This window comes from Gordionus sp. m RMFG-2023, chromosome 4, assembly GCF_954871325.1.
Source record: "Gordionus sp. m RMFG-2023 chromosome 4, tfGorSpeb1-WG-v2, whole genome shotgun sequence".
Lineage (NCBI taxonomy): Eukaryota > Metazoa > Nematomorpha > Gordioida > Chordodea > Parachordodidae > Gordionus > Gordionus sp. m RMFG-2023.
In genome coordinates, this window is record NC_088778.1 from 6,358,925 (window position 1) to 6,385,449 (window position 26,525).

The 26,525-nt window shown below is 29.7% G+C and overlaps 1 protein-coding gene across 3 annotated transcripts; it reads left to right on the top strand.

Annotated features, from left to right (window-relative positions):
* The first annotated feature begins 1,015 nt into the window (after nucleotides 1–1,015).
* Nucleotides 1,016–25,307, top strand: LOC135928172 (uncharacterized protein DDB_G0283357-like). 3 transcript variants are annotated; one of them, XM_065464541.1, is made up of 6 exons: nucleotides 1,016–1,131; nucleotides 14,049–14,207; nucleotides 14,753–14,867; nucleotides 17,459–18,229; nucleotides 20,533–22,056; nucleotides 22,452–24,409. In XM_065464541.1, exons 1-6 carry the CDS (start codon nucleotides 1,102–1,104, stop codon nucleotides 24,158–24,160), a joined length of 4,308 nt encoding a protein of 1,435 aa, XP_065320613.1. In that variant the 5' UTR covers nucleotides 1,016–1,101; the 3' UTR covers nucleotides 24,161–24,409. The 3 variants fall into 3 exon arrangements, with proteins under 3 accessions (XP_065320613.1, XP_065320612.1, XP_065320611.1); XM_065464540.1 differs by lacking the exon at nucleotides 1,016–1,131 and adding an exon at nucleotides 9,976–10,378 and having other exon boundaries at nucleotides 14,049–14,198; nucleotides 22,452–25,307; XM_065464539.1 differs by lacking the exon at nucleotides 1,016–1,131 and adding an exon at nucleotides 9,978–10,378 and having other exon boundaries at nucleotides 22,452–24,414.
* The last annotated feature ends 1,218 nt before the right edge of the window (nucleotides 25,308–26,525 follow it).

A 26,525-nucleotide genomic window follows, 5' to 3' on the forward strand; every position in this document is an offset into this window, starting at 1 on the left:
AATCTAAGGAAATAATTATAGGAGAGAAATCTGAGGAAATAATTACAGGAGAGAAATCTAAGGAAATAATTATAGGGGAGAAATCGGGAGAAATAATTCTATAAGAGAAATCAGGGAAATCATTTTAGGGGAGAAATAGCTCTGAATAATTTGAGGAGAAATAGGGGGGAGGGATTATTATAGGAAAATAATTATAGGGGAGAAATCGGGGGGAATTGCATGGGAAGATTTGGGGTGTTTAGGATTTTGATTTTAGGGAAAAGGTAGAAAAGAGTGAGGAAAAGGAAAAGGGAGAATTTGCAAGATAAAGTAATGATAAGTGACGGGACGCAATATAATAATAGAGAGTTTTTATTCTGCAGAGGAGTTGAGATGGGATTTAAAAGAGAACTAGAAACTAAGATTAAAAATTCGTATTTGCAAAATAATTGAATGGAAATGGATATGATCAAGGTGCAAGAAGAAGTGTGAAAATTAATAGACAGTTATTAATAAACTTTTGATAAAGATTTGGGTAGTTTAAAGTAAAGGAGGGCTATATAATTTCTGTCCTTTATGGCGAGTATAGTTTGAGTTGAAGAAAGAAGTGAAAATGGAATTGAATCAATGAGTACAGAAGTGTATCGTATATCCCAAAATAGTGTATCCGCGACTCCGCTGGTTCCCGTGAAGAAAGCCAATGGCCGTCTTCAGTTATAAGAGGATTTTCGAGCTACTCTAAATACGTGGGTTATAGAGGTCAAGTATTCGTTGCCATAAAAGGAAGAAATATTGGCCATTCCTTAGGGTTTCCTGAAAGAGGTTAGATGCAGAATCAATGTCCTTCGAATGCTGATAGGCGAAAAAACGAAGTATCGTAAAAGTTAGTAAAGAGTTATATTTCTGCTGATTCATTATTAATATGGTTTTATTTAACAATACAAATAATGAGAATTTTGTGTGAAAATAATTATCTATAAATAAAATCATTTTTGTTATATTTTTTGAGAGGAGACATTTTATAAAATCTAATTAGAGTTTAGTGTTTTTTAATAATATGGCTGATAATTTTCTTTTGTGAAAATTTATATTACCAAAAATGTAATAGTACCGTATGATATAATGGGCGATAATTCTGATATATTCGAATTGGTATGCAAATTTAACATAAATTATTTAAATATTTATAATCTGAATTGTCAGAAATGGCTTATTTTCTGAACTAACATTATTAACTACCACTTTTACTTTTTATATTTCTTTCATTTACTAGATTGATGAATTGATTAACTTTATTATCACATTTTTCTCATATTTTTAGAGATTTTAAATAATATTAAATTAGCTTTACCTGTCAACTTTAGATATTTTAATTATTAAACTAACATATTTCTCTTTATTGCATACTCATACATTATTGTCAATATATTATTCTTAGTTTACTATATATATACTTAACCAATACATGTATTCATTTAAAATTATTAGTCCTATGTTTTTTTTTCTTCATTAAATAATTATTCATATTTACTATTTTTGATTATAAAATATTTGTATATAACAACTACAATTATATTATAATACTTTTCTTGGTATTTTTAAATTTAAATAATTACAATATTTTTATATCCTATCATTTTTGCACATTTTTACCAGTTCATAAAATTTTTAACATATAATAAATTAGAAAATTTTATTAAAACCAAATTTTAACATTAGAAATTAAAAGCTTACTTTTTATCTTTTTGTTGTTATAAAATAGATCTGGTCAATTATATATATATATATGAGATTTTCAAAGATTGAAATTTTAGAACCTGACTTAGAATTTAAAAGGTTGCAATTTCAAGCCCTATCTGGATTTTTTAAAAAAATTATTTTTGGCCTAGACTGAGTATTTTTAATTATTAAACCTGCTTATGGTATTTTTAATTTTAAGCCTTGTCAGGGATTTTTAATTTTATGCTTAGGGGTGTTTAGGGTGTTAAGCTCAGCCCAGGTATTTTTAAATCGAAGTCCAAATTCTTAAGTCTTGATCAATTTGTGACCTAGCTCAAATTTTTTTTAAAATAGTGTATAATATAATAAAAAATAATAAACATCAGTATAGGAATAAGCATTATACACATAAAGATAATCCACCCAAGCAAATTTTATGTCACTTTGGAATTCAAAATATAATTTTTTTTTGTCAATTATGTTAAATGATTTAGCTTCATTGCTATTTATACTATGGCAATGTTTGTAATGCAGTTAGGAAAAAATATCTATATGAGGTATTTCATACTGGTTTATCCCTTAAAATATTTTTCCCAATATAAAATTGTTGTTTTAGGAACTAAATAATTTATAATTACACAGATCACACTAATAATATTAGACTTTTGAATGTTTAAACAAATTTTTTAAAGAAATCGAGATTTTTTTAAAATTTAATCAAACCAACATTTTTTATTATTTCAAACCACAATCTATTTTTTTAACCTTTCCTTATAGAGTTTAGAAGATACCTGAATTTATTTCAGGAATATTAGTTTAGATCTATATCTCACCCATCCATCCATCTAATATATGTTTTAATTGTTAAGCACAGAGCTAGTATTGTTAAAAGGCTCTATTTTGGAAAACGGTTAACCCAATATAATACGCAAATCTGGAGATTTTGCTTGTAGGTGGCAGAAAGGTTTGAACTTCTATTAATAAAATCTCGAGACTTGTGTAATATTGTTTTGGCGAAAATATTAAGTTGGCATTTTTAAAATCTAACCGGTTAAAGACACTTCAAAAAATATTTGAACAAAATCTTATTATCTTAATATTTTTTTTTAAAGAACATATATTGACCAAATATTTCCTAAAAATGCCACAATCTTTTTAAAAATTTTCATTTTAATATTTAGTGAAAAATGTATGATGTCCCATTTATTTTATCATCAAATCATTTTTTCTCGTCGAATTACGAAAAGTTGAGAAATAAACTTCAAACAAAACACAATCCCAACATCATCAGGTGTATCATCAACCTGATTTATTATGTTTGACATTTTTTTTTCTTCTTAAATTCAATACTCGTAGTTTTTTTTGATTCATTTAACTAAACGAATGTTTGACAAAATCGAAATTTTTCTAATTGACTAACTCAAAATAATCTTAGATCACATTGTTATTTTTTTTTGTAAATAAAAAATAAAATTACTTTCAATAATGAATAATTAAGAAAAACTTTAACCATATTTTGTTCTTTATCAAATATCTCATTATTTATTATTTTCAAAAAAGGAAGATTTTACTCCAATTGACCTTTACGTCATTGCGTTAAGGATTTTTTTTATAACGAAATAATAACCAGTTCATTATATTTCAATTTCTTTTTTAAAATTTATTATTATTATTATATATATTTTTTTTAAAATTAACAAAAAAAAAATTATGTTCTTGGATATGAATTTTATAAAATATTATATTTACTTGAGATGATTTCAGATGCAACTCCTACAACTGTGTAGCTAATAAATTTAAGGTTGTTAAACAGCTCGTTTTGAGCCGATTTTTTAAAAAAGGCTAACTCAATATTGCCTAAGATTCGAGATTTCGATAATATATGTCTAGACCTTTCTTCCTTCCTATGATCAAAGTTAGCCGTTTTTAAAAATCGGCTTAAAACGAGCCGTTTAACATGAATTACGAACCTGTAATCTAGTACCCTTTTTTAATATGCTTACTAAACTTTTGGTGATGGATAATTGTTCTATTTTTTAGCTGATTTTTTTTGTCTACGTCGACTAAATTTTAGCCGAAAACTTACATCTCTGGTTTTTTGTTGTATTTGTAAAAATATAGCTCATATTAAAGAAATTAAAAATGAATTAATTCGCGCCTCAATGCTTACCGGATTTTCTTCGGCTCATGCCTGTAAATTATTGATTTTTTTTTGGTAGTCGCTCAACTCAAAGAATTTTTAATTTAAGGAAATTTTTTTAATCGGGTGAAATACAAGTATCTGAATTAAGGAGTAAGATGAATGGTTAAATAGATATGGGTTACGGTTATTCAAAGGTATGAGAGATGTGACAGGTCGCGAATAGAAATTTGAATAAATCAGCTATTGTAACGGCAATTAATTTTTTTTTGGCCAGGACTTATAATCAGCATTTTTCTCTTTAAAATTGACTCGTGTCTATCTCACAAATCACGATTATACGCGTGGATACATGGATTAAACGTCTTGTCTTACCCTGCATTAACCGTTAGCGCTAGTTCGCGGCGAAGTATACAAAATATGATTTTTACATTAATTTTTGTATACTTCGCCGCGAATTCGCGCTAGCTATGAATTCAGGCTTAAGAAGGGAAAGTAAGTTCAAACATTAATATCGTCAAAAAAATATATGTTTGAGCTCACAACTTCGAAAAACATGACTTGACCTAAATATTGGAAGAATCGGTTCAGCCTGTACCACACGAAAATTTTTAAAATAAATGATTGACTTACCCATTAGTGATCTGCATCGGGCCTAATTTTTCAGGCCCGGCCCGAAATTTTTTTTATAAAAGTTTTGCCAACGCGGCCCGAACCCGAAATTTTTTTTAAAAAAAATTATCGGCCCGGCCCGAATTTATGTAAATATAGAAAATAATTTTTATAATTACTCAAAATAAAAGACATATGTTATATGTCGTTTAGTTTCAATAAATGTAATCAAATATTTTTATTTTACATAAAAAATTAAATATAAAATTGATAAATTTAGATGTATTTAAAAAAAATTCCAAGGTCCGACCCGACCTGGCCCGATTTTTTTTAAAAATATTAGGCCCGGCCCGAACCCGATTATTTAAAATAAAATTAGGCCCGAAGCCCGTACGGGCCGGGCTTAACTTTGTAGATCTCTTACCCATACCGTTCATTTTTGGATAATTGCGCCCCTCTCCACGGAGTTACTGTTCTCTTTACGTCTAAAATCATAGGAGCAGAGATTTACAATATCAAATAAACCCCCCCCTTCACCTTACATTTCATTCCCTGGAATTGTTTTTGTACTCTTTAAAATATTTATTTATGTCAAGTTATAATAATGACTAAATTTTCGGGTCTAAGAACCACAAGTTGTCTCCTTCAAGAAAATGGAATTCATTTTTTTTGTGGCAAAGGGGGGCACTTGGATATCTTGAATAATATTTTGACAAGGCTTCACTAATCTTTTCAATGAATACGCACAACACAAAAATAATTTAGCCTATCAGATTGAAACGCACGACAAAATTCCTTGTCTATAATTAATATAATATGCAAAGGAATAGGTTAAATAATCAATCTTCTTTCTGAAGAGTAATGTTATATGAAATTCATCTTTATCCCTTATTTAGAATTTCATTATACGATTCTGTGAAAACGTAAAAAATACCCGATTTTTATTGTTCAAAAATTTTTCCCGACTAAATGATAACGCTATTTTTTAAAATAATATAATGAGAAATTTTTTTAGAAAGAGTTGAACATTTGGTACTAAATATAAATTGAAATTTAGACCTTCCCAATATAGTCAATTGGATGGTCAGTTCCCATTGAGTCCATTGAATTGAGTGACTTATGATCGGAGAATTATTAATTTATTTTTATATCAATATAATTAATTATTTTCATAAATGATGATTCTATTGAGATTCATGATTAGTGTTGTTTAAAAGGCGTAGATTTTAAAAAAAGACTCATTAAGATTTTAGCCAAAAGAATATTATGTCAGCCTCGAGATTTGGCAATAGGTCCAAACTTTTCTGCCATCTGAACAAATTCTCCGGTCATAGGAGCAGCCAGGATTTAGGTAAAGGTGAGGTTTTTTCCATAAATTTTATTAGAGGCCTTTAGGCCCACTTATTTTAGATCTTAGCCTATATTATATTTTTATAAAAAAATAATGGTTTTTTATAAAAATGCTTTTTTTCTAAAATATGGAATCCCCCCCCCCCCATTCCCCCACAGGCTACACTTATGTCTCAAGGCTTACATGATATTATTCTGGTTGATATCTTAATAAAAGCATTTTTAAAAATCGACAAAAATTGGACTTTTTAACAACCCTACCTATATATGACCCTTATATACTTACATTTATCTTTTATTCTAAGCTAGTATCTTTAATTTAAACAGTTAACCTAAAAATTTAGTTTTTTTGTTGGTTATATCTATAACAAAATTAAATGATTTTAAAATATCTAAAAATTTACATAAGCTAGTATCTTTAATTTAAACAGTTAACTCAGCATTTTAGCCAAAAGTATAATCTAAACTTGGGGATTTTGGCCAAAAGTTTGGACATTTGCACATATACTGTCAAAATTTCAAGGCTTGGGGGATAATATTTTGGGTAAAATTCCGTTTTTAAAAATTGTCAAAATCGAGCGTTTTAATAATACTACAATGAGCTATGTATGATCATCCATATGATTATGAGATGATTAAATTTTTGAGAATAAAAAAACAAAAACAGAATACAATTAAATTCATGTAACTTTTTTTTTATACAAAATAATATTAAATTTATGGCATTTATTCAAATATAGATTGTAAATAAAATCAATTTAAAATTCGGAAATATCGGATTGGTAAAAAATTTGTGGATCAGCACAGCTCTATTAATTTTATACAAATTTATTAACGACTCCCACAGTCACTCCTGTGCCAAGACGAGCCAAATAGATTGTATTAAATAAAAAATTTTACTCTCAAGGATCCATAATGATTGTTTCATCTATAGACATAATTTATCAAAATTACAAATTGTATATATCTTTACTATAATTTAATTTAATATTTATTCTCAACTTGAAACGCCTATATTTATATTTGTGCAATATAATATTTTGAATATTATTTTATTAAATTACGATTTACTTTTTAAAGATTAGATGGGAATATATTTTTTTGTTAAATTTTAAATTAAGTTTTATTAAAAGGGGGGGGGGTGATAAGTTTGTCATTAATTAGCAATTTTAAAATAATATACTATCAAATAGGATTATCATGGGATAGAGCTTCTACTTCTATGAAGTAAGAAACACCGATTTATCCAATGTCATTGATTAAGGGCGAAAGCCTGCTTATGACTCTTAACCCCTCATTCATCGTTAGCACGAATTCGAGGCGAATTAAACGTTTTTTTTAAACACGCCGATCAAGGAATTTGTTTTATACTCCTAAATTCCAATAGCGCCTTTTGTCAGCTTTTTTAATCATTTCTACGATTTCTCTTATATTATATTCTGAGGCTTAACGCAAACATCTTGGGACCTGCTGATAAAAAGGTGAATATCCTTATATGACCTCTACCCATAGTTAAGGGTATAATGATACCTATGAATCCATAAATGTGGAATATGAACTCCGTGCACATCAATTAATAATGACGAGATTCAAAATATAGAAAAAATGCTAGGAAATCTTTTCGCTGCAAATGTTCTTATTTTAAAGATGACGTGGCTGTTGATTAAAGATTGCCTTAAATTTTATCGCTCATTTATTGACCAACACAAGGAATTACTTAACTTTATTGAAATTAAAAGCCTGAGAGACAGAAAACTTAAATTTGTAATTATTTTATTACCTGAATTTTGTGAAAATTTTTATTAGTTACCGATTTTCCAAAATAGGTCTGAGGCTACCCCGGATTTGAGTACTTATCCTAAAATTTGCCCGTACTTGCAAAATGTTTAAAACTATCTCAAATTTTTCGGACCCTAAAACCGGGTCCAGAATCTTAGTTTTTTATATATAAGATAGTCTTTATTCCAGATTTCTGAATTTTTAAACGGGGAACACTTAAATCCCGCAGGAATATTATTATTTAAAAAGCGTGTAAATTTTAATCATAAATTATTAATAATACGCCGCCATTTTTGAATTAATTTTTTAATATTATTTTATTGCCTGCCACAGCTCTCGTTCTTCATCAATCTATCTTCCTCTCTCTACTTTTTTTTTTATATATTCGATTGTTAATTTAAATAAATAAATTTAATTTTAATTTATTAGTTTTTTTAAAAAAAATAATAATATAAATAAATAATAAATAGCATTATTTATTCACATCATCCTTCGTTTATTTATTTATTATTTTTCTATCTCTTGCTTATTGTTGCTTCGACGAAAAATTATCGGTTTTTTTTTGTTTGGACGACATTTTACTATGGTTTATGAATGTGAATGATAAGGTGGCTTTTGGATAATGAAAGAATGTTTAATTTAGCCAAAGCTACAAGGTATGTGCGAGTTTATTTACGCCGCTATCTTCATGGTTGAGTTCTATTTCAAAATAAAAACATCTGGAGGCAGTAAAATAAATTTTGGCTAAAAACGGTTTAACCCATCTATAAACGAGATTTAGACGGCTATAAATTAAGTAATTGCAAATAAACGATTACTTGTTAATATAAATAAACGTATTAGGCTCAATGTGCTCTTAAACCGCTCACCCAATATTTTAGCCAAAAATAATACGCAGGCTTGGAAATTTCGCTAATAAATGAAAGAAAGATTTGGAAGAAATCTCAGCTAAATAGATCCGTTCGACGCTAATCGCGATGCTTACCGCTTTCTACATATGCTCTAGTTTAAAAATAATTAAAAAAATAATACGGCCATCATTCATTCATTATGGACCTCAGCCATTAAATTATTCAAAAATAAAGATAAATTCAGATTTTTATTTTTGTAATTGTAAATGCGAAATATAATTAAAAAACATATATTTATTTTTATCAAATATAATAAGGCTAAATTTTTATTTTAATAACATTTGTTTTTTATTTATTTAAAAAAAAATAATATTTACATAAATTAATATTATTGTATCACATAATAAAACCATACCAAAAACTAACTGGAACTATTATTGAAAGATGCAACGCTTGAGAGCTAAAATAAATGTTTTTGTCTATCGATAATTATTAAATGTACCTGTCAGTCTCAGTGGTAGTGATGTATTTGGCCATTCATTAAATCTATATTAGTGCCCATACATAGAAGTCAGCTGTAAGTGCCATTTTAGGTTTGCGCGTCGATTAAAGGATATTATGGGCATTCTTATGATAAAATTAATTGCCATGAAAATCACGAAATGAAGCTACAGCCAACTCATATTTACAATCTAGTAGTTTATATTCATTATTGGTCAGGGGATTTTTATTGTTTTAAAAAATTCGCACCAGTTGGGTAATTGCTGAGATTTTTATTTTTTAAATCAGGAACTTCAAAAATCCTTTGTGGAAGAGAAATAAAAAGCAGATTTAATTAGCTTTTTATTATTTTCATGTAATTTTATTTATTTAAATACATTTATTATATAATAATTTATTATTTATTTCGATCGATAATGTTGTAATATATTATTTTCTCATTATTTATTTTTTCCTGTAGCTATTATTTTTTTTGTAACAAATAATAAATGTCTCAGTCCGCTGCTGACTTTATATCGAATAAAATAATCATAAAAATAGTTATTTAAATAATTTGGCCAAAATATTTTAATTTTATATGCTCATCATCGTGATTTTGGGGATATCTTTTATGGAGAAAAAAATAATAATGGCTTTCTTGTATATTAAGCAAAAATAAGAAATTTTTATTATGAACAATTTATTTATTTAAGTAAAAATTCCATTTTCTTAATTTTTTTGATGTGCCAAAAATACAAATTCACATAAATAATAAATTTAAATGCAAAAACAATATAATAAATAAATTTAATAATTAATATTTTTATTTTGTATAAGTAAGTAAAGTCTTGTCTGGTTTGGTTTTTCGATGTTTTTATTTATAATTATTATTGAATAAAATATTTATAAACAATAAATAATTAATATTTTCTTCTATTTGATGATTTGCTCATTTATCAAAAGAGAAATAAATTCGAAGAATTTTTGTTTACTACCTTTTAATAATTTTATAAATAATTTCATTATGGATTTTAAATAATAATTTGAAAAATATATTTTTGTATAAATTTATAAAAATTTTTAAAATTAAAAAAAAAAGTAAATTACATTAACTTTTCTATGTGATTGTTGATTCAGTGCTAAAACCAACCCTGAAATTTTATTTCAAACTATGCTATCTACAGTCAAAGGAAACAAGGAAAACTCTGTTACAAAGTTTAAACGCAACTATCGTCATACATTATCATCATCTTGGAATAATTCGTTTTTGAGTTATAATATCAAGAAACTTCGAAGCGATGACAATTTTATTTGCCAATTATCGTCTGCCTATTCTTCCGCCGCGCATTCGCTCTTCGATTTGACAACCAATCCTTACCTAACCCTGTTTTATTATTACTATTATTACGAAAAGTTACTTTTGTCATCTAATAATCATAGAACCCCGTCATCATATCCCGATTCTTCGGTAACATCCTGACGATTATTAATGAATTTCCAAAAAAATATTTATATTTTTAAAACTTAAAACAATGCTTAATCGAGACTTTATTACATTATTTACATTTAGAATTAATTATTCAAAAAAAAAATCAATTAATTTACCTCATGTAAATATTAATTTTGTACCACGTGCTAGGGTAATAAAAATTATCATGATATTATACAGATATAAATCACATTTTTGAATAGCTGGATTTAGGTTAAAGATTTTAAAAAAAATATTTCAACAAGCCCAAGATAATAATTCTTATCTGCCACCTGATTCAAAACACAGATATGAGATAGGGTTTATCGGCGTTGGCGTCAGTTTTTGAATTCTTAGTTTGACGCCGTTTCACTGTCAGGTTGCAAAAATTCTGGTTAGTTCCAAACCCCTTTTTAAGGGATCGGCAATAGCTATTTACCAACTTGCTGCTGCAATAGAGTAGGCCTATTCATTCCCTATATAAATCGAATAATGAATTATTCAAATCTTTTTAACAAGTTTATTCTTCGTAATTATACCAACTTTTTCCCATGAATACCAATTTTAATGAAAGAATTGAACGAATATAATCGATTCGTATTCATTTTTGAATAGGCCTACAAATAGCCTGTAGTTTTTTAAATTATTTTATTTTGGAAAGGTATTAAAAAAATAATGCAAATTTATTGATAAATATTTGTAAAAATTATTTTAATTTCTCGCTTCGAGCATTATAATTTCATAATAATTTTCGTTATTATTTTTTAAAATCATGTCTGATTATTTTTTCCTTTTTTTTATTGGCATAAAATTTATTTGTACATTTTTATTTTTTTGCATTATTACCATGACACTTGTTTAATTTGAGCAAATCAATGTATTGCTCGCGTCTCATATCTAAGGCCGCCAGAGTTGCTAGGTCTCTCCGATCAGCAGGAGACTCCCACTACTCTTTAGCCAACACGGATGGATTTATCTCCAGAAATTTTTAAATTTCTCCCTTATAATATAAATTTTGACCTGGCAACCTTTTCTAAGGCCAGCCACAAGCCAGGCTCAATTGGCTCGACCATAATCCTTTAAAATAAAAAGATGAGAAAGCAAATAATTATATTTTTTATTGAATTTATCCCAGTAACCCGACCAAACGATTACTATATAGATGTAGGGTTGAATAATTAAAAAGTGATAGCTTATAAGGCCTTGTCTAGTTATAACCTGACCAGTCTCCATACGACGGGAATTGGGAGCAACTTGCCTCCTTATATCTTTGAGGGGTTTAGGCTCCTAGGGGGACAGGGAGCAAAAAAATATTTTTCAGTTGCAAGTAGAGGAGGGTTATATCTCGACCCTGAGTCTGTCATGACCCAGGTTGATGAGCCTGCAGGTTTCTGATATGTATAAATATCGTGATACGTGATATACAGCGCTTCTGCCCTCTAGTGTTGAAGGTTCGAAAGAGCTACGATAGGTTTTCCTCATTTCCATCTAATTGAAATAGTTTAATTTAGGTAAGTAAAAATATGAGGAGCCCTCTACACGTTTGTGGGCAAGCCGCACCTACTTGTAGGCACAACATTCCGAAAAATATTGCTTAAACCTCTATAGGCTTATTAAAAAGAGTGGGGCAAAAAAAGAGCCTATACCCGAGAACTAAAGTGTAATTTAATTACTTTAAAGGTAAGTGATGGCTGATTTTAAGTTTAATTTCTTCAGTGTAAGTTGTGATTACTATCAATATTGAGATATAATGTTCATAGAATCTGTAAATAAATATGATTAAAATAAAAAAATATTTGCCTGATTCAACCCATACAATACAGTTATCACTTCAAATTTTTCACCCAAAATATATAGTGATTATAATTTTTTTTACCTTTTTGTTGAAATAAATGGATACATGCGAAAATTCCTAAATATCGTTTTTATAAAAAAAAATACATTTGTTGTTACTTGTTTTTTTACAAAGTTGTTTAAAATTTCGCATTACGAATATTCGGATATTTTTTTTTTAAACAGAGATTGAAAAAAAAAAATCTTAATCTTTGAATTTTTTTTTGAAAAACATTTTGATCAAATTTTATCTTAAAAATAGCCAAATTTTATTTTATAAGTAAATCTTTTATAATTTTTAAAGATTTTTTTTAAAATATGTTTTTTAATTAAATAATAAAGATTTTCCAAATATTAATATTTTTTCAATTTGTCTAGTTAGTTAAAATATTTTCTGAATGTCACAAACAAACATGAAAGAAACCTTAACACTGGAAAAATAAGATATATTAGAATATTTTCGTCCATAAAACAATTTGATAGAAAAAAAAGATTAGATAACTATTTTTGGAATCTCTAACGCTAGTGTTAAACATTTGTTTAGTTAAGTAAGACTCAAACTTCATCATTTCGCTGACTTTAAATTAGGCCTAATGATTGCTAATCTGATCTGCTAATAATTTATTTTAAAATAAATAGTGGAAGAATGATTAAATATCATATATTCTCGCTTTAAATTTTTTAAAAGTATCGATTAACGAATGATTTATTTTTAAAAGTAATTGTTATATGGCTCTATTTATATTAGCTGAACTCTTATGGGAAAAATTGACTTACTGTCAATATTTCCCATATATTTTTTTAAAAAAACCGTTAACTTTCATTTTTTTTCATGGAACTATCCTAAGTTGTTCTATAATGGCTCAATTCAAAAAATGTTCAACTAAAGAGGATTTTTTGATTTGATAAAATATATTTAAAATATTAAGTAAATAAAAAGAGTATGATTAATGGTTAGAGAGATGGATCAAAAGTTGTTTGTTGGGACAGTGCCTTCAAAAATAATTGTTAAGTAAAAGTATACAAACAGCTTTGAACTTGATGTTAATATCATACTTTTAGAGAAGTTCATTATGTCTGTCACGTCCCGTCCGGAATACAGTGTCTTAAGGCAGGGACTTTAACTCCGGGTCGGGAGGAGGACGGTGGTATGACGCATAATCATTATTGAAATATTTCTATCTTTTGCTAATTTATTTAGGAAAGGCAATAGGCGGTAAGAATTTCAAGGGGGGTAATTATCGTCATTGGCTTAGGGGGTGTAGAATCTGTTTTAATCACGAATTCGTATTTCAAAATAAAAGATCGAAACGAAGGAAATTTATATATTTTTTAAATAAGCTTAATTTGAATTGAAAAATTAATAAATATAATTGACTTGGGTACTCTATCATTGAATCTTTCCCGTCTTAGGCATAACATTTGTTAAAGATGAGGCGGACGTTTGATTTTCGCTACTTATATTATATTTGTCCCAACAATTTTAAGAATGTTGGCTTCCATTTTATGCCAAAATTTGTATTTCCTTTTATGAGAAAGGCCATTTTCTTCTTAACCCTGCATAAAAATACATATTATATTTCGCCTCGAATTCGTGCTAACTATGAATTATAGCGCGTATTCGCGGCGTAGAATACAAAAATATAGCGTATTTTATATAATTCGCTCTAACTATGAATGGACAGCTTATAAGTAAATCCCTCCCTCCCTTCTCCAACCGTTTTACAATTTCGATTACCTAGTGGAATCTATCCACTTTTCTGTCTTTATGAAGTAAATTCCCGCAAAATATAAATAATTTGCTATTTAAAATTTTTTATTTTGACCCGTAATTTAGGATATTCCATTTTTGTCCATTCCCCAACATCAACGCATGAACGAAGATATGTTAGTGTCCTCCTACACGAGCAATAAACACCAACAACCGGCGCACCAGAGAAACAATAACGTAAACCATACAGAGCCAACGGACCTTTCCAGTTACGACGTTAATCAAGTATTTTAATAAATGCGGGATTTCGTTCTCTTTTACATTTACACATTTAGGCTCATTTTGTTTTCTAATACCCTTGATTGTTATAATGTTCTATCTCAATGTTTGAGCTAAATTTCTAGTTGCGAGATTTGCATAAAGTGACTTCACAAGGGAAGCCATTTTTTAGGCCACCAGCATGTATAAATATAGATACGAATTTTGGGAGTGGACCCAGCGAAAATGAGGTGGACTAAATTTTTATATGTTTCCCTTTAAAAGTAGAAAACTTAGAAGTATTTCTCTGTTTTGCACCATGTATAATGTTTTTGAGACCATTACATCGATAGGATGTTGAAAAGAAAATATATTGCTTTTGCTCGTTCCTTTGAATGGGCATTAGATTATCATTTTTTTTGTTATATTTTTGACCTTATATAAATTTTTGACCACTTATGATTCATAGTTAATTGATATAAATTGAACTAAATTTTTATTTATCTTAAGGAGTCAAGTGTATTTGATCGATCTTAATTTTTACGTGTTACAATTTAATTTTTTTTTTGCAGAATAATGATGATAGGAGCGAATACCAAAACGCCCAAACAAACCACAAGCTTTACAGTTCTCAAAATAGCATACCCAATTGCATGGACGAACAATTATATGCCCAATATAGCTCTAGTAAGTAGTAGTACATCCTGAATTTTATAAGAGACCTGCAGAGGTATCATTTGTACAACCTGGCCAGGATTTTTTTAAAAAAATATTTCGAATAGGCCCGAGTATTTTTTTAAAAAATTTTTTAGTGACCCGGGTATTTAAAAAAATTTTCTAGGCCTGCCTGGCCCAGATATATATAAATTGTCATCTTATCCCGGACTTTGATATATTAGCGATTAATACCGATATCACATTTTGGAAGCAGATCCGATATTACTTATATTAACTTGATATTGGCCGATTGCGGATTCGTTATTATATCTTATTTTTATGCTGTAAACATACTAATTGTTCGATTTTTTAATGCATACATTTAGTGTTGCAAAATTGTTCCATTTAAGTCTTTTAAAAAACGGCTAACTCACTATTTATCCAGAAAAATACTATGCTGCCTTTGTTCTTAGATGTCACAAAGGTTTTGACATCTATTAAATACTATACTTGCTGATTATTTAAGATTTCTATAAAGAAATTTAAAAATCTATTACCAAGTTTAATTCATGATTTTAGAAGAGTCAGTGTGGTGTAATATATAACACTAAATACATTTAACCATTCAATACTCCAGTGAAAAAAATGACGTTAGTACTCGGATGGGGTTTAATAGACCCTAATTTCAAATGTATATATCTCCAGTTATATTCATTATTTTTATTTAATATTTGGATATAAGATAGAACTACTTGATAAAATATTTATTTATTTTTTATTTCTTAAGCTTAGATTAAAGATGATGAAGATAATTATAATTGTGCCAAAATTTTCTAAAAATAACTTTATCATATAATTATGATAATTCATAATAAGGATCTCTATTCTTCAATATAAAATAAAAATTACACTAATACTTTTAAACATAAAAAAAATATATAACATTCAAATATGTTAAATTTGACATGCATAACATTTATTACAAAAACATTAATGTGTTCTAAACATAAATTTAATTTACATATTTGAAAAAAAATATTTTGAATGGTTAGATTTATAAATTCCAGCTAAATAAAGATTTCCCGATAAAGTCTATAATTTAGTAGAACTTTCATATTGGTAGTTTTACATATAATTTTAATTTTTTCATTGGTATGATAAATAATCTCTTCAATCATTTTTGGTGTTATGAACAAGTCAAATTCTGGAGTGCCAGCTTCTTTCCCTTATTCTTTTACTACTGGCAGATGAGTAACTAAATTTTGTTGATGAGTTCTTATTCGTTGATTGGGAAGATTTTTTTTCCATTTAGTAAACTTATTTTTTTTAGCTAATTTTAAAGAGATACATACTATGATAAATGATTTCATATTTACCTAAATAATATTAAGTTTATTGTTTTCAACTAACATTTCTTCATCTAATTCAGCTTGTGTATCATGATCACTATCATATATAAAATCTTCATCCTCGCTATTAATTGTATTGTCATAATCACCTCAAATAAAATGATATTTAAATTTTATAATATAGTAGTATATATTTATAATTTTAAAAATTTAAAAAAAAAAAATTTTTTAAAAATTACAAATTTACTCTGGTGGGGTCTCACAAACCCAAATTAGTCAAATATTTATATCTAAACTACTCAACCAAAATATATGAAATTTGGAATATAGATAAGATATATTTTATGAAGCTACTGAAAAATCCAGATCATAATATTTAACAGTTTTTATGTAATATCATTTCTAGCATTGGGGAGTATTGAAGGGTTAATTAAAATAATCTTAACAGTTGTTCGAATCACTATATCAATAATTTTGTTGGTGAAATTTAATTTGAGAGGTACCAGGAGAGGAGTGGTAAGACAGTTTTTTTTAAAAACGGTTATATCCCACTCATAATTTTAATTACTAAATTAATTTTACATACTAATTTTTTAAAGATATAAAGAGTTGTTAAAGATATCTTTCAAAATGGATATAGTTTAAATACAGATATACTGTCCAAAAACTTAGATGCAGATACTTTTTATAAAAGTGTATCTAGAACAGGTACCGCAATTTTGTATCTTTAGCAACTTTCATTATTATAGTATAACATTTTTACTATAAATAATCTATTAAAGACATTAAGAAAATATTCATAAAGTTTATTGTACCAATATTTAATAAAATATTATATCGTTAAATTATGATAGTTAAAATCAGGGTTTTAGCCACCAAAAAAAGGAATATATCTTATAATTATTAAAATAAGAACGCACTAGACTTGCAGAAAATTGGTTGATCAAAATAAGAAGCTATATATTGAAAAAATAATCCAAATCTTAATAACAATTTTAAAAATCTAGGTATTTTTTGTATTCCTTAGTAAATTATTGGTAACTCTATTTTATAGATATCAATCTGCCAATGCGATTTTTAATTAAAAACATTCTAGGGACAATAGGAAATATATCTATTCAAAAAGTATATATATTTATAGCAAATGGGCTATTCCAACTAGTCATCTGCATTGGGCCTAATTTTTAAAGCTTGGCCCATACATTTTTTTATAGCTTGGCTCTGCAGATCCCTAATTCCAACAATATAATTATATTTTAAAAAAAATATCAGACTATGACGAACAACGAATAAAACCTTCTCACCACCAGTTTCCTATACGTCCTAATCAAGTCAACGTCATTCGGGAGAATAACAACGATAACTTTATTCAGACCATGGTCCAAGATTTTCGTTCAAATCAGCAAGAATCCCGAAACTTAGAAGAAGAAAATAATCATATGGAAAACACAGCGAAAAAAGAAATGTCGGAAGATAGTCAAGGGCTGGGCCTCAGAAATTTGGCCAGGGTAGCTTCTACTTATCATCAACAACAAATGACAACACTGATACAGCAATCGCAAAATAATGACGGGAAAGGCATGGAGGAGCCACTCCATGTTGTCTTACCTTCCGGTGTCCCATTTATCAATCAAACTCAGGATATTACTTTGAGTAGAGGGGACAAAAAAGATTTGGATGGAAATAAGATTGGGGCCTTGCAAAATAATAATAGCCGGGTAGAAGAGCAAATGGAAAAACATTCCTTCGAAATACTTACTTTGACTCCCAACAGCCTTAATTCGAATAAAAACCTAACCCCAACCTCCATTTCGATCAATAACAATCCCACGAATGACGCCTCGTCTCACCCCATCAATGTTAATTTGCCGAGTTTTAGTTCATCCTTTATGGTCAACAATAATGGCACGAATGCTGACACTGCTATAAGTGCCGCCAATAGTAATAAGGAAGTCAAATGTGACAATAAAAATAATCCCGTGCTACCACCACAAAGTGACCTGGGGACTGATTCTGCGACATCTGCTCACAAATTATTGCCCGGTACATTTATTTGGCGTTATTTTTGTAATATAGAAAAAGAGATAAACTAATTAATACCCTAGCCTTTTACCTATCATTTTATTTAAAAACAATGTCTAGACTGTTTTGTTGAATTTCATCCTTATTTGTATATTAAGATCTTTTTGCTTGAATTTTTATAGCAGTATATTTCGATTATGGTTAACATTATCAGCTTTTAAAATATAATTACATTTATTTAAATGTTAGCTGTTATAAATTTTTTCAAATTTTTCTCTTAACTTGTATACATCAATATCATAATAAGCAGATATATTGTTAAAATATTCAACTTTAAGCCTGGGATTTAATTTTGGTTATTGTTTTATCATCGCCAATTAAATTATAATGTCTAATAATTTATCATATGCTACTTTAAATTGCTAAAGGATTTATGGAAATCAGGTTTTCCATTTTTTAGGTGTTCAAGATTTAGAATATAAGGTATAACTAAATCATGGGATAATTCTCCCCATATACTATATTTGTAGTTTCTTATAAGGGCAATAGAATAGCTTTAATTTTTATAAGATTCTCCCATATGTTAACAAAATATTATATTATTCCCTAATTATAAATTTTAGGTTACCTTTGATATTTGTTATTACTTCATTGACTAACTTTGTAATAGCAGGCCTTACCCTATTTCAATCATTTGGTAGGTGTGATTACACCTTATTTCACTGGTTTTAAAAAAATTTAGGGGAGGGTCTAGTGAACTACATATGTTTTAAATAAATTTAGCTTTTTGGGAGAATTACGAATCATTCTGATTACGCTTCTCAGTTTTAAAATAGAAGAATTCATAATTTTTAAAATTTCTTTGGAAATTAAATTAAATGTTCATTTTTTTTGTTATCGCAATAACTAAAAAAACCTACGGCTCTTCCAAGTTAAATTTCTTTTTTATAAATAGTGTTGTTAAACGGTTCGTTTTGAGCCGATTTTTCAAAACGGCTAACAATATTTCATCCAGAAAAATATTACACAAACCTGAAGATTTTGCTCATAGAAGGAACAAAGCTTTAGATATATTATCGAAATTTCAAGGCTTAGGAAATATTTTTCTGACAAAATATTTAGTTAGCCTCAAAACGAGCCGTTTAACAACACTAAAAATAGATATAATGTAAGTGAATAAAAAATATTAAAAGAAAGGGCGAATCACCTGGAGCTTTCAGATTCAAAATTTATAATGTAAATAATTACTTCAACATTTTTATTTAAATATTTCTTAATATTTACTAAAAAGCTTTTAATGGAGTTACAAATAATGACATATAATTTTTATTTTTTAGTATCATTGTTTTTTAAACTTATCTCAATTTTATAAAATCGGATTTTCGAAAAAGGTCATTTTTGGCCACTGATATCTCAGGAACTATGAGCACCAGAAGTCTAAGATTTTGGATTCAATGCCTTCTAATAATGTTCTCTCAGTATGAATTTTATCATTATTAAAAAGGTAGGGCCGAAGAGTTATCGATTTGGTAGGGAATTACCCAAATACGGTATCGGCCGATACTCAATGCCGATACAAGTAATACTGCCTTTTATTAAAGAATAATACATAATGATTAAATACATTTAAATTAACAAGGTTAAAAATTTATATTAAAAAAAATTTACAATTAAAAAATAACATAAATGCACAGATCTTCATATTTATAAAGATATTCATTGTCTGAGATTAGTTTTCCTTTAAAGTTTTAAGGAAAAAATGATGCATCATTACTAAAATCGACTAGTGTAAGGGACAAAGCATTTTCTAAGAAAGAATTTGGTAAAATTTCTGCAATTTGAAATGAACAAATCTATACAAGTATAGTCCCAGACTAGAGGTTGGCTTCTCTAGCCCAATGAGTGAATGTTATTCCACTAGAATTCATTATTTACGATATTTAATTCTATCTGATCTAGTGTTGATCGAATGAAAACGGTAGAAAGGGCTTTACGATAACATTTATTGAACGATGGCCTTAATGCCTGCTTTTTGAATAGCTGCAATTTAATGTATGGTGTCCTTATTTATCGACCGATCTTGCATAGGCTGAGATGCTTGGGATCACTATACTTGTATTGAACTGGATGCCAATTGAGATCCGGACTTCTTTTATAAAAATCTCATGTTTAAATGGATAATTATATTTATATTTGGAATTGAGTTTATTACTACAAATACTTTTCATAAATTTATTTTGTATCGTAGATACAAATGTTCTTGATAATGCTTAACCCTGACCACATTTTTTATTTTTTTCTATCCCTTATACCACTCTTTTTAGACCTTAACTTCTTAGAATCTCTCAAAAACTTAACGAATTTAAGTAATGTGTCAAGCAGCACTAGCCTCGTAGACAATAACAAGAACTCCACCTCTAATAGTCAAAACAAATCCGTCTCTCACACGCCTATACCAACTCCCTTAAATGGCATGGTATCAGAGAACGAAATTCAATCCATCATAAATGCCAATATAAATCTTCTAGGCACATGGCAAAAGCAACTTCAGGCCATGTCCTCCTTTTATTCCAAAGGATTTTTAGGCGGAAACGCACCAATGGGTAGCCTAGAAAATGGTGTTAATTCTAACAACCTGAATTATAACAATAATAATAACTCCTCCAATGAAAATACGACTCATAACTTTTCTAATAACAACTCAAATAACCTCCTTAACAGCCTGGCTCCTCTTTTGGGCACGATGAACGAGTCCACTGGCCACATTAACCTGAGCAATCTGGCAAATCTGACAAACTTTAACTGTTTAACCAATAATAACATATCCGCCACCTCTCATCACGACAGTATCAATAGTGAACTCAATCTATCGACGGCCAACAACCTCATCGACATTTTTCAAAAAGCAGCCGCCAATAATTTACTATCATCTTCCGACAATGCCCCACTCATTTCTAACCCCCTTTCCATTTTTCAGTTGCAGCAACTTCAGTTAGTTCAGCAGCAGCAACAACAACAAATAAATTACAATAATAACTCTAATGCTCTGCTGGGAGCTGTTCCGCCTTTATTCATAACCAACCAAGCCCAACAACTTCTTCATCAACAACAGCAAAGCCAGCTGCTCAATCATCAAACCCAAAAATTGGTGGCATCCTCCTTGCTAACTGCTCAGGACATTCAAAACGCCACCAATTTTTTACTTAATTCTGGCAACACCAATCTTGCTAATTCCAGCAATCACAATAACATCAATAATCCGCACCAAACTAGGGCCAGTCTTGACATGAGCAATACCACTACATTGAACTTTAAACATCTCGAATCACCTCTCAACGTTTTGCATGCAGCCAAAAATATAAAGAGAGAGAATCTGGAACTCACAGAGGAAGGTGAGGAAGAACCGGATCTCCCTTCCTCTTACTCTTCCGGAAACGCTAATTATCAACACGGCTCCCATATTCTTAGCCAGAATAACGCTGACAATTTCGGTACTTACGGGTCCTCATCTATTTACAATAACTGCCCGTTCTGCAACAAGACGTTCAAATTTAAAAGCAACCTGCATACTCACATTAAGGCAGTGCACAAGAAGATTAAGCCACACGTTTGTGGGATCTGTTCTAAATCCTTTAGTCTTAAGCAAAACATGAAGACCCACATGAAAAACATTCACCAAAAGCATCCTCACACGAATACCTCTTCCTCTACCCCCGGACAGGCCCTCAAGATGGAACCTACTCTTTCACCTCAGAGAACTCGCTCGGCCGGCTCCCTCGATTCTCCTTCAGCAATTCTCGAAGAGGAGAAACATCAGCATAATGATCACCTATCTCCCTCTAATTTGGGTATAATATAAGATTTATATGCATGTCTCTTACAAATATACAAAGATTTAAGAATTCAATTCCTACCTTTATAAACATTATTTTTAATTAAAACATATAATTATACCTCAGGGCATGTAGGTTAGTTGGGCCGGGAATTTTTTTTGGATGGACTGGACAAATTATCTTAATTATTTTTATAAGTTGGGCTAAAGCTATAAAAATATTATAAAGCAAATTTATGTCGTTTACATTCATAGAAAATTATGGACCAGGCCAAAAAACTTGTTAAAAATTTCCCATAGTTTGAGCCGCATTGTCTTCTACTCAGATAAGCAATTAACTTACATTGCACAACATTGTGCAATTCTTTTTATCTTATAAATTGATTAAATGTTACATTTCGTTTTATGTAGGTAACAACCCCCTTCAATTTCAGCAGTCATCCAGTAGTGGAGGTACATTTTCCGCCCTTGAGGATCAGTACCGCAACTTATTACTCTCTGCCGCTGCTGCTCAAGTTGCCATATTTGGCGGAGGTAGTTCAAATAATACCGCCAACAACACACACAACATACACGGCCTTAACACCTCTGGAAATTTGTCGGATCATCTTAATAAAAAAACGGCTCCTCCTTCTTTGATAGATGACAAAGCTCTTCTTTTCAACGACGTTGTTCTCATGATGAACAATAACAGTACCCAACAGCAGCTGCAAAGTGAACACTCTCAAGATCATCGCCATCCTCATCACCTTTACGATTTGCAGCAACATTTTTCCGACAACGAGCCGCCGATCGCAAAGAGACGAAATAAACCGGGCCGCAAGCCTAAGGCATATCACGCAGCGCTGTCAAGAGCCTCTGAGCCATCCCCTCACTTTGCTCCTTTTGACAACCCGTCTCTTTATAATAACGCCGTTGATATCAATCAAGACTCCCATAACGAAGATCGCGACAGTCTCGATACGAAAAGCAATATATTGGAAGAGTGTGGTCTCGAAACACCCCGTCCCGTGGGTGCCCCCCGCCGTAACCCTACGGATGGGAAAGACTTGATACGCTGCTCCAAATGTTCTAAAACCTTCACGCTCAAAGGCAACTATAATGTACACATGAGGATCGTTCACGAAAAGCTTCGCGAGTTTGAATGCCCCTTTTGTGGTAAACGCTTTGGACTGAAGGCCAACATGTATATGCACGTAGCCAATGTGCACAAAAACCGAAGCCTTAATCTCGTCGACTCCTCGCTTGAAAATTGTGGCGGGAGCGATACCGATAATAAACATGCTAGTATTTTCGCTAATAGTAATAATAATAATACCAGTCTCCCAGGGCACCCACATCCCGCCAACAAAAGGGGCCGACCACCACGGCGCAGTGTTCCTGACAATTATTCCGCTCCCGATAACATCGCTAACAATATTGACACTGGTCGACTAGTGAATCAGGGCGATGAAGATGTGAGGATACGTGATACACAATTCAGTAATCCTAATATCGTCAAAGGCCCTTCGTTCGATATTAGGTTCAACGGCAATAACCAGGGAAGTCTAACCCACCACTTCAACGGCAATAATCCTTCCAACCAAAATTCCTCAAATAATAATATTCCGAATCCTTCTAATCACTTTAACAACGTAGGCTCGGGGTCTAATCCAGTGCTCGGCAACCTGGAAGAAGAGGTGTTGGGTGGCCCCGGCCTAGTAGATCGAGCAACTGCTGCTGCCGTCTACCTTCAATACCTTCAACATCAGCAACAACAACACAATCAATACCAACAGCAACAGAATCAACAAAATCAGACTCAACCACCACCTATCCACCATTTGTCCTCTTATCCTTCTTCTTCTCTGCCCCTCTCCCAGCCACTCCAAATGAATCCGAACAGCAATAATTCTCTTCAAATGGGAGGAGGCCATCACCCTCACCCCCCATTAGTTTCTCAGCCACATCACCACCATCAAGGCGGACAGCAACAACAAAACGTGCATCATTTGTATCCACATCACGCCCCTCTTCACCACTCCTCCATCCCCGGCCCTCAAACCTCGACCCCTCACCATCATTTACTCAATCACTACGGCATGGGCGTGGCTCCGCAACGACAAATGACGTCGGAATAGTTAATATCGCTAAACGCGCGGATTGTTTAAAAAGTGTCCAGATTTCGTTACGCGAGTAACGAGTTTTTATTTATAGAAGAATAGGAATGCTAATTTTTTTTTAAAAAAAAAATCTCACCTACAATTTTTTTTGTGTGTGTGTGTGTGTAAATAGTTTTTTTTTAAAAAAATTTTCTGTGACTTTGTATCAATATATATATTTTTTAAAAAATAAATATTTTTTATCGAAATTATTAGAGACCTTAGAAGAAAAAAGGTTTCAAAATAAATCATTCTCATTTTTACGTATTTTTTTTTTTAAAAAAAATTAATATTTGTTGATCCACTAAAAAAAATGTATCGAAAAATTACTTCTTTTTTTTTCCTTCTTCGTAAAATGTTATTTATATTTAAAAATGTTAAGAAAACAAAAATTATTGAACAAAACGAAATCACGAGCTTAGCCAAAATTTAAGTTTTATAAACCACTTTAAATTATTATTAATAAAATATTCGAAACATTTATTTTACTTTCTTTTTTCTCTTCACCTCCTTATAAATTATCCTTTATAATTAAGCTGGAATTTTAAAATTTTTTTTATATAACGTTAGCATTCCTCAGTTGTCACCTTTTCAACTCTAAGAATCTGTCGGTCGAATTTTTTTTGGAAATCCCTACTCTTAAGCTCAATTTTGCTTTCAGAACCGTAAAATATTTTATATCTCTAAGCTAGTGTTGTTAAACGGCTGATTTGAGACGATTTTTTAAAAACGGCTAATTCAATATTTTATCCAAAAAAATATTGCCTTAAGCCTCGAGATTTCGCCAATAGATGTCCAAACTTCAGCCCCACCTATGAACCAAATATTAAGGCTTGCGTAATATTTTTCTAGGTAAAATATTGAGTTAATCGGTTTTCGGCTCAAACCGATACGTTTAACAACACTATCCCCTAACAAACCAACACGCTAAAATTTTTAATTTTTTTTTAACTAAAAAAGACTTAATTATTTCGTTTTTTTAAAAAAAATATTTAGATGAATATCATTTTGTGAATAATTTTTTATAATTATTTTTTTTTAAAAAAATATTATAAATTATTATTAAAATATATATATATAATATAATTATATTTAATAAATTATTATAGAAATTTCGAATTTTTTTTAAAACAAAATAAAACCATAATAAATCGATTTTTTTTAAATTATGATGATTATATTATAACTATACTATATTAAATATTATAAATTACTATGTAATATAAATAAATGTTTATAGTAAGTATATGATGCTTTATTCGCATACTTTTAATGATATTTTTCAAGTCATTCTTTAGTTTGGGAAATGTGTATGTATATCATAAGCTTACATCCTGGCAAAATTTTACGATTTTATTTGCAAAATTGAAAATCATATAAAGTATAGCAAATGGCAAAGTATAACCTATTTCCGTACCAACAAAATTACGAAACTTAATCGCTTACTTGGACGTGGTTTTGAGGTTTGCGGGTAGACGAACTTAGGCATATTTTTTTATAAAAAATGTTTAAAGTCCGCACTTTTTCTAAATTTTAAAATAAGATTGACTCGGTTCGGAAATATACAAAAACCGTTTTATATGTTCCCTAAAACTTTCATTTTTAATATGAAAAGTCTGCCATAATTAATTCGGCTAGTGTATCTAAAAAATTTTTATTAGGCTTTTAGTGATATTCATTTTTCTTTAAAAATCAAGATGTCATCCATATCTTATACTATTCGATAATTTCCAATTATGTACTTAATTAAAAAAATATTTGATATTTTTTTTTTAGGAATGACTTATTTTTTTCTGTTAATCGCATATCTAGAATGTTTCGAGAAAGGAGGATGACAAGTAAACGTGACAGCTTCAAAATTAGACTAGGGCTCATTAAGGCTAATTGGGAATTTCAAAGGGTAGTCGAACATTTTTGCATGACGTTAATATTCTTTTAACAAGTCCCATCCCCTCCCACCATTTAAATACACCACTGGAATCCGTGGGCAAAAAGTTTACTTATGGAAGGTAAAAATTAGTGCTGCAAAGTAACGTCGTTAAAAAGAACATTCCTCTGATAAGGATAAAAAAAAATTTCGACGAGAATCTGATTGAAGATTTCTATGATGATTGATCTGATAGGTTTTTTTTGAAAATAATGATGTTCCAATATTTTTAATAAATTCCCCCCAATTAAAAATTTTATTCATTGAATAATATACCATCATCCGCACCAGTTAAAGTGCCTTTAATATAAGAAAGCTGGATTGGGCACCAAGCACTCTGTTTAGCTGATCAAAATGTTGATAAATAATAAAAAAAATTATTAAGAGACGATTAACCTTTCGTTCATAGAGCGAATT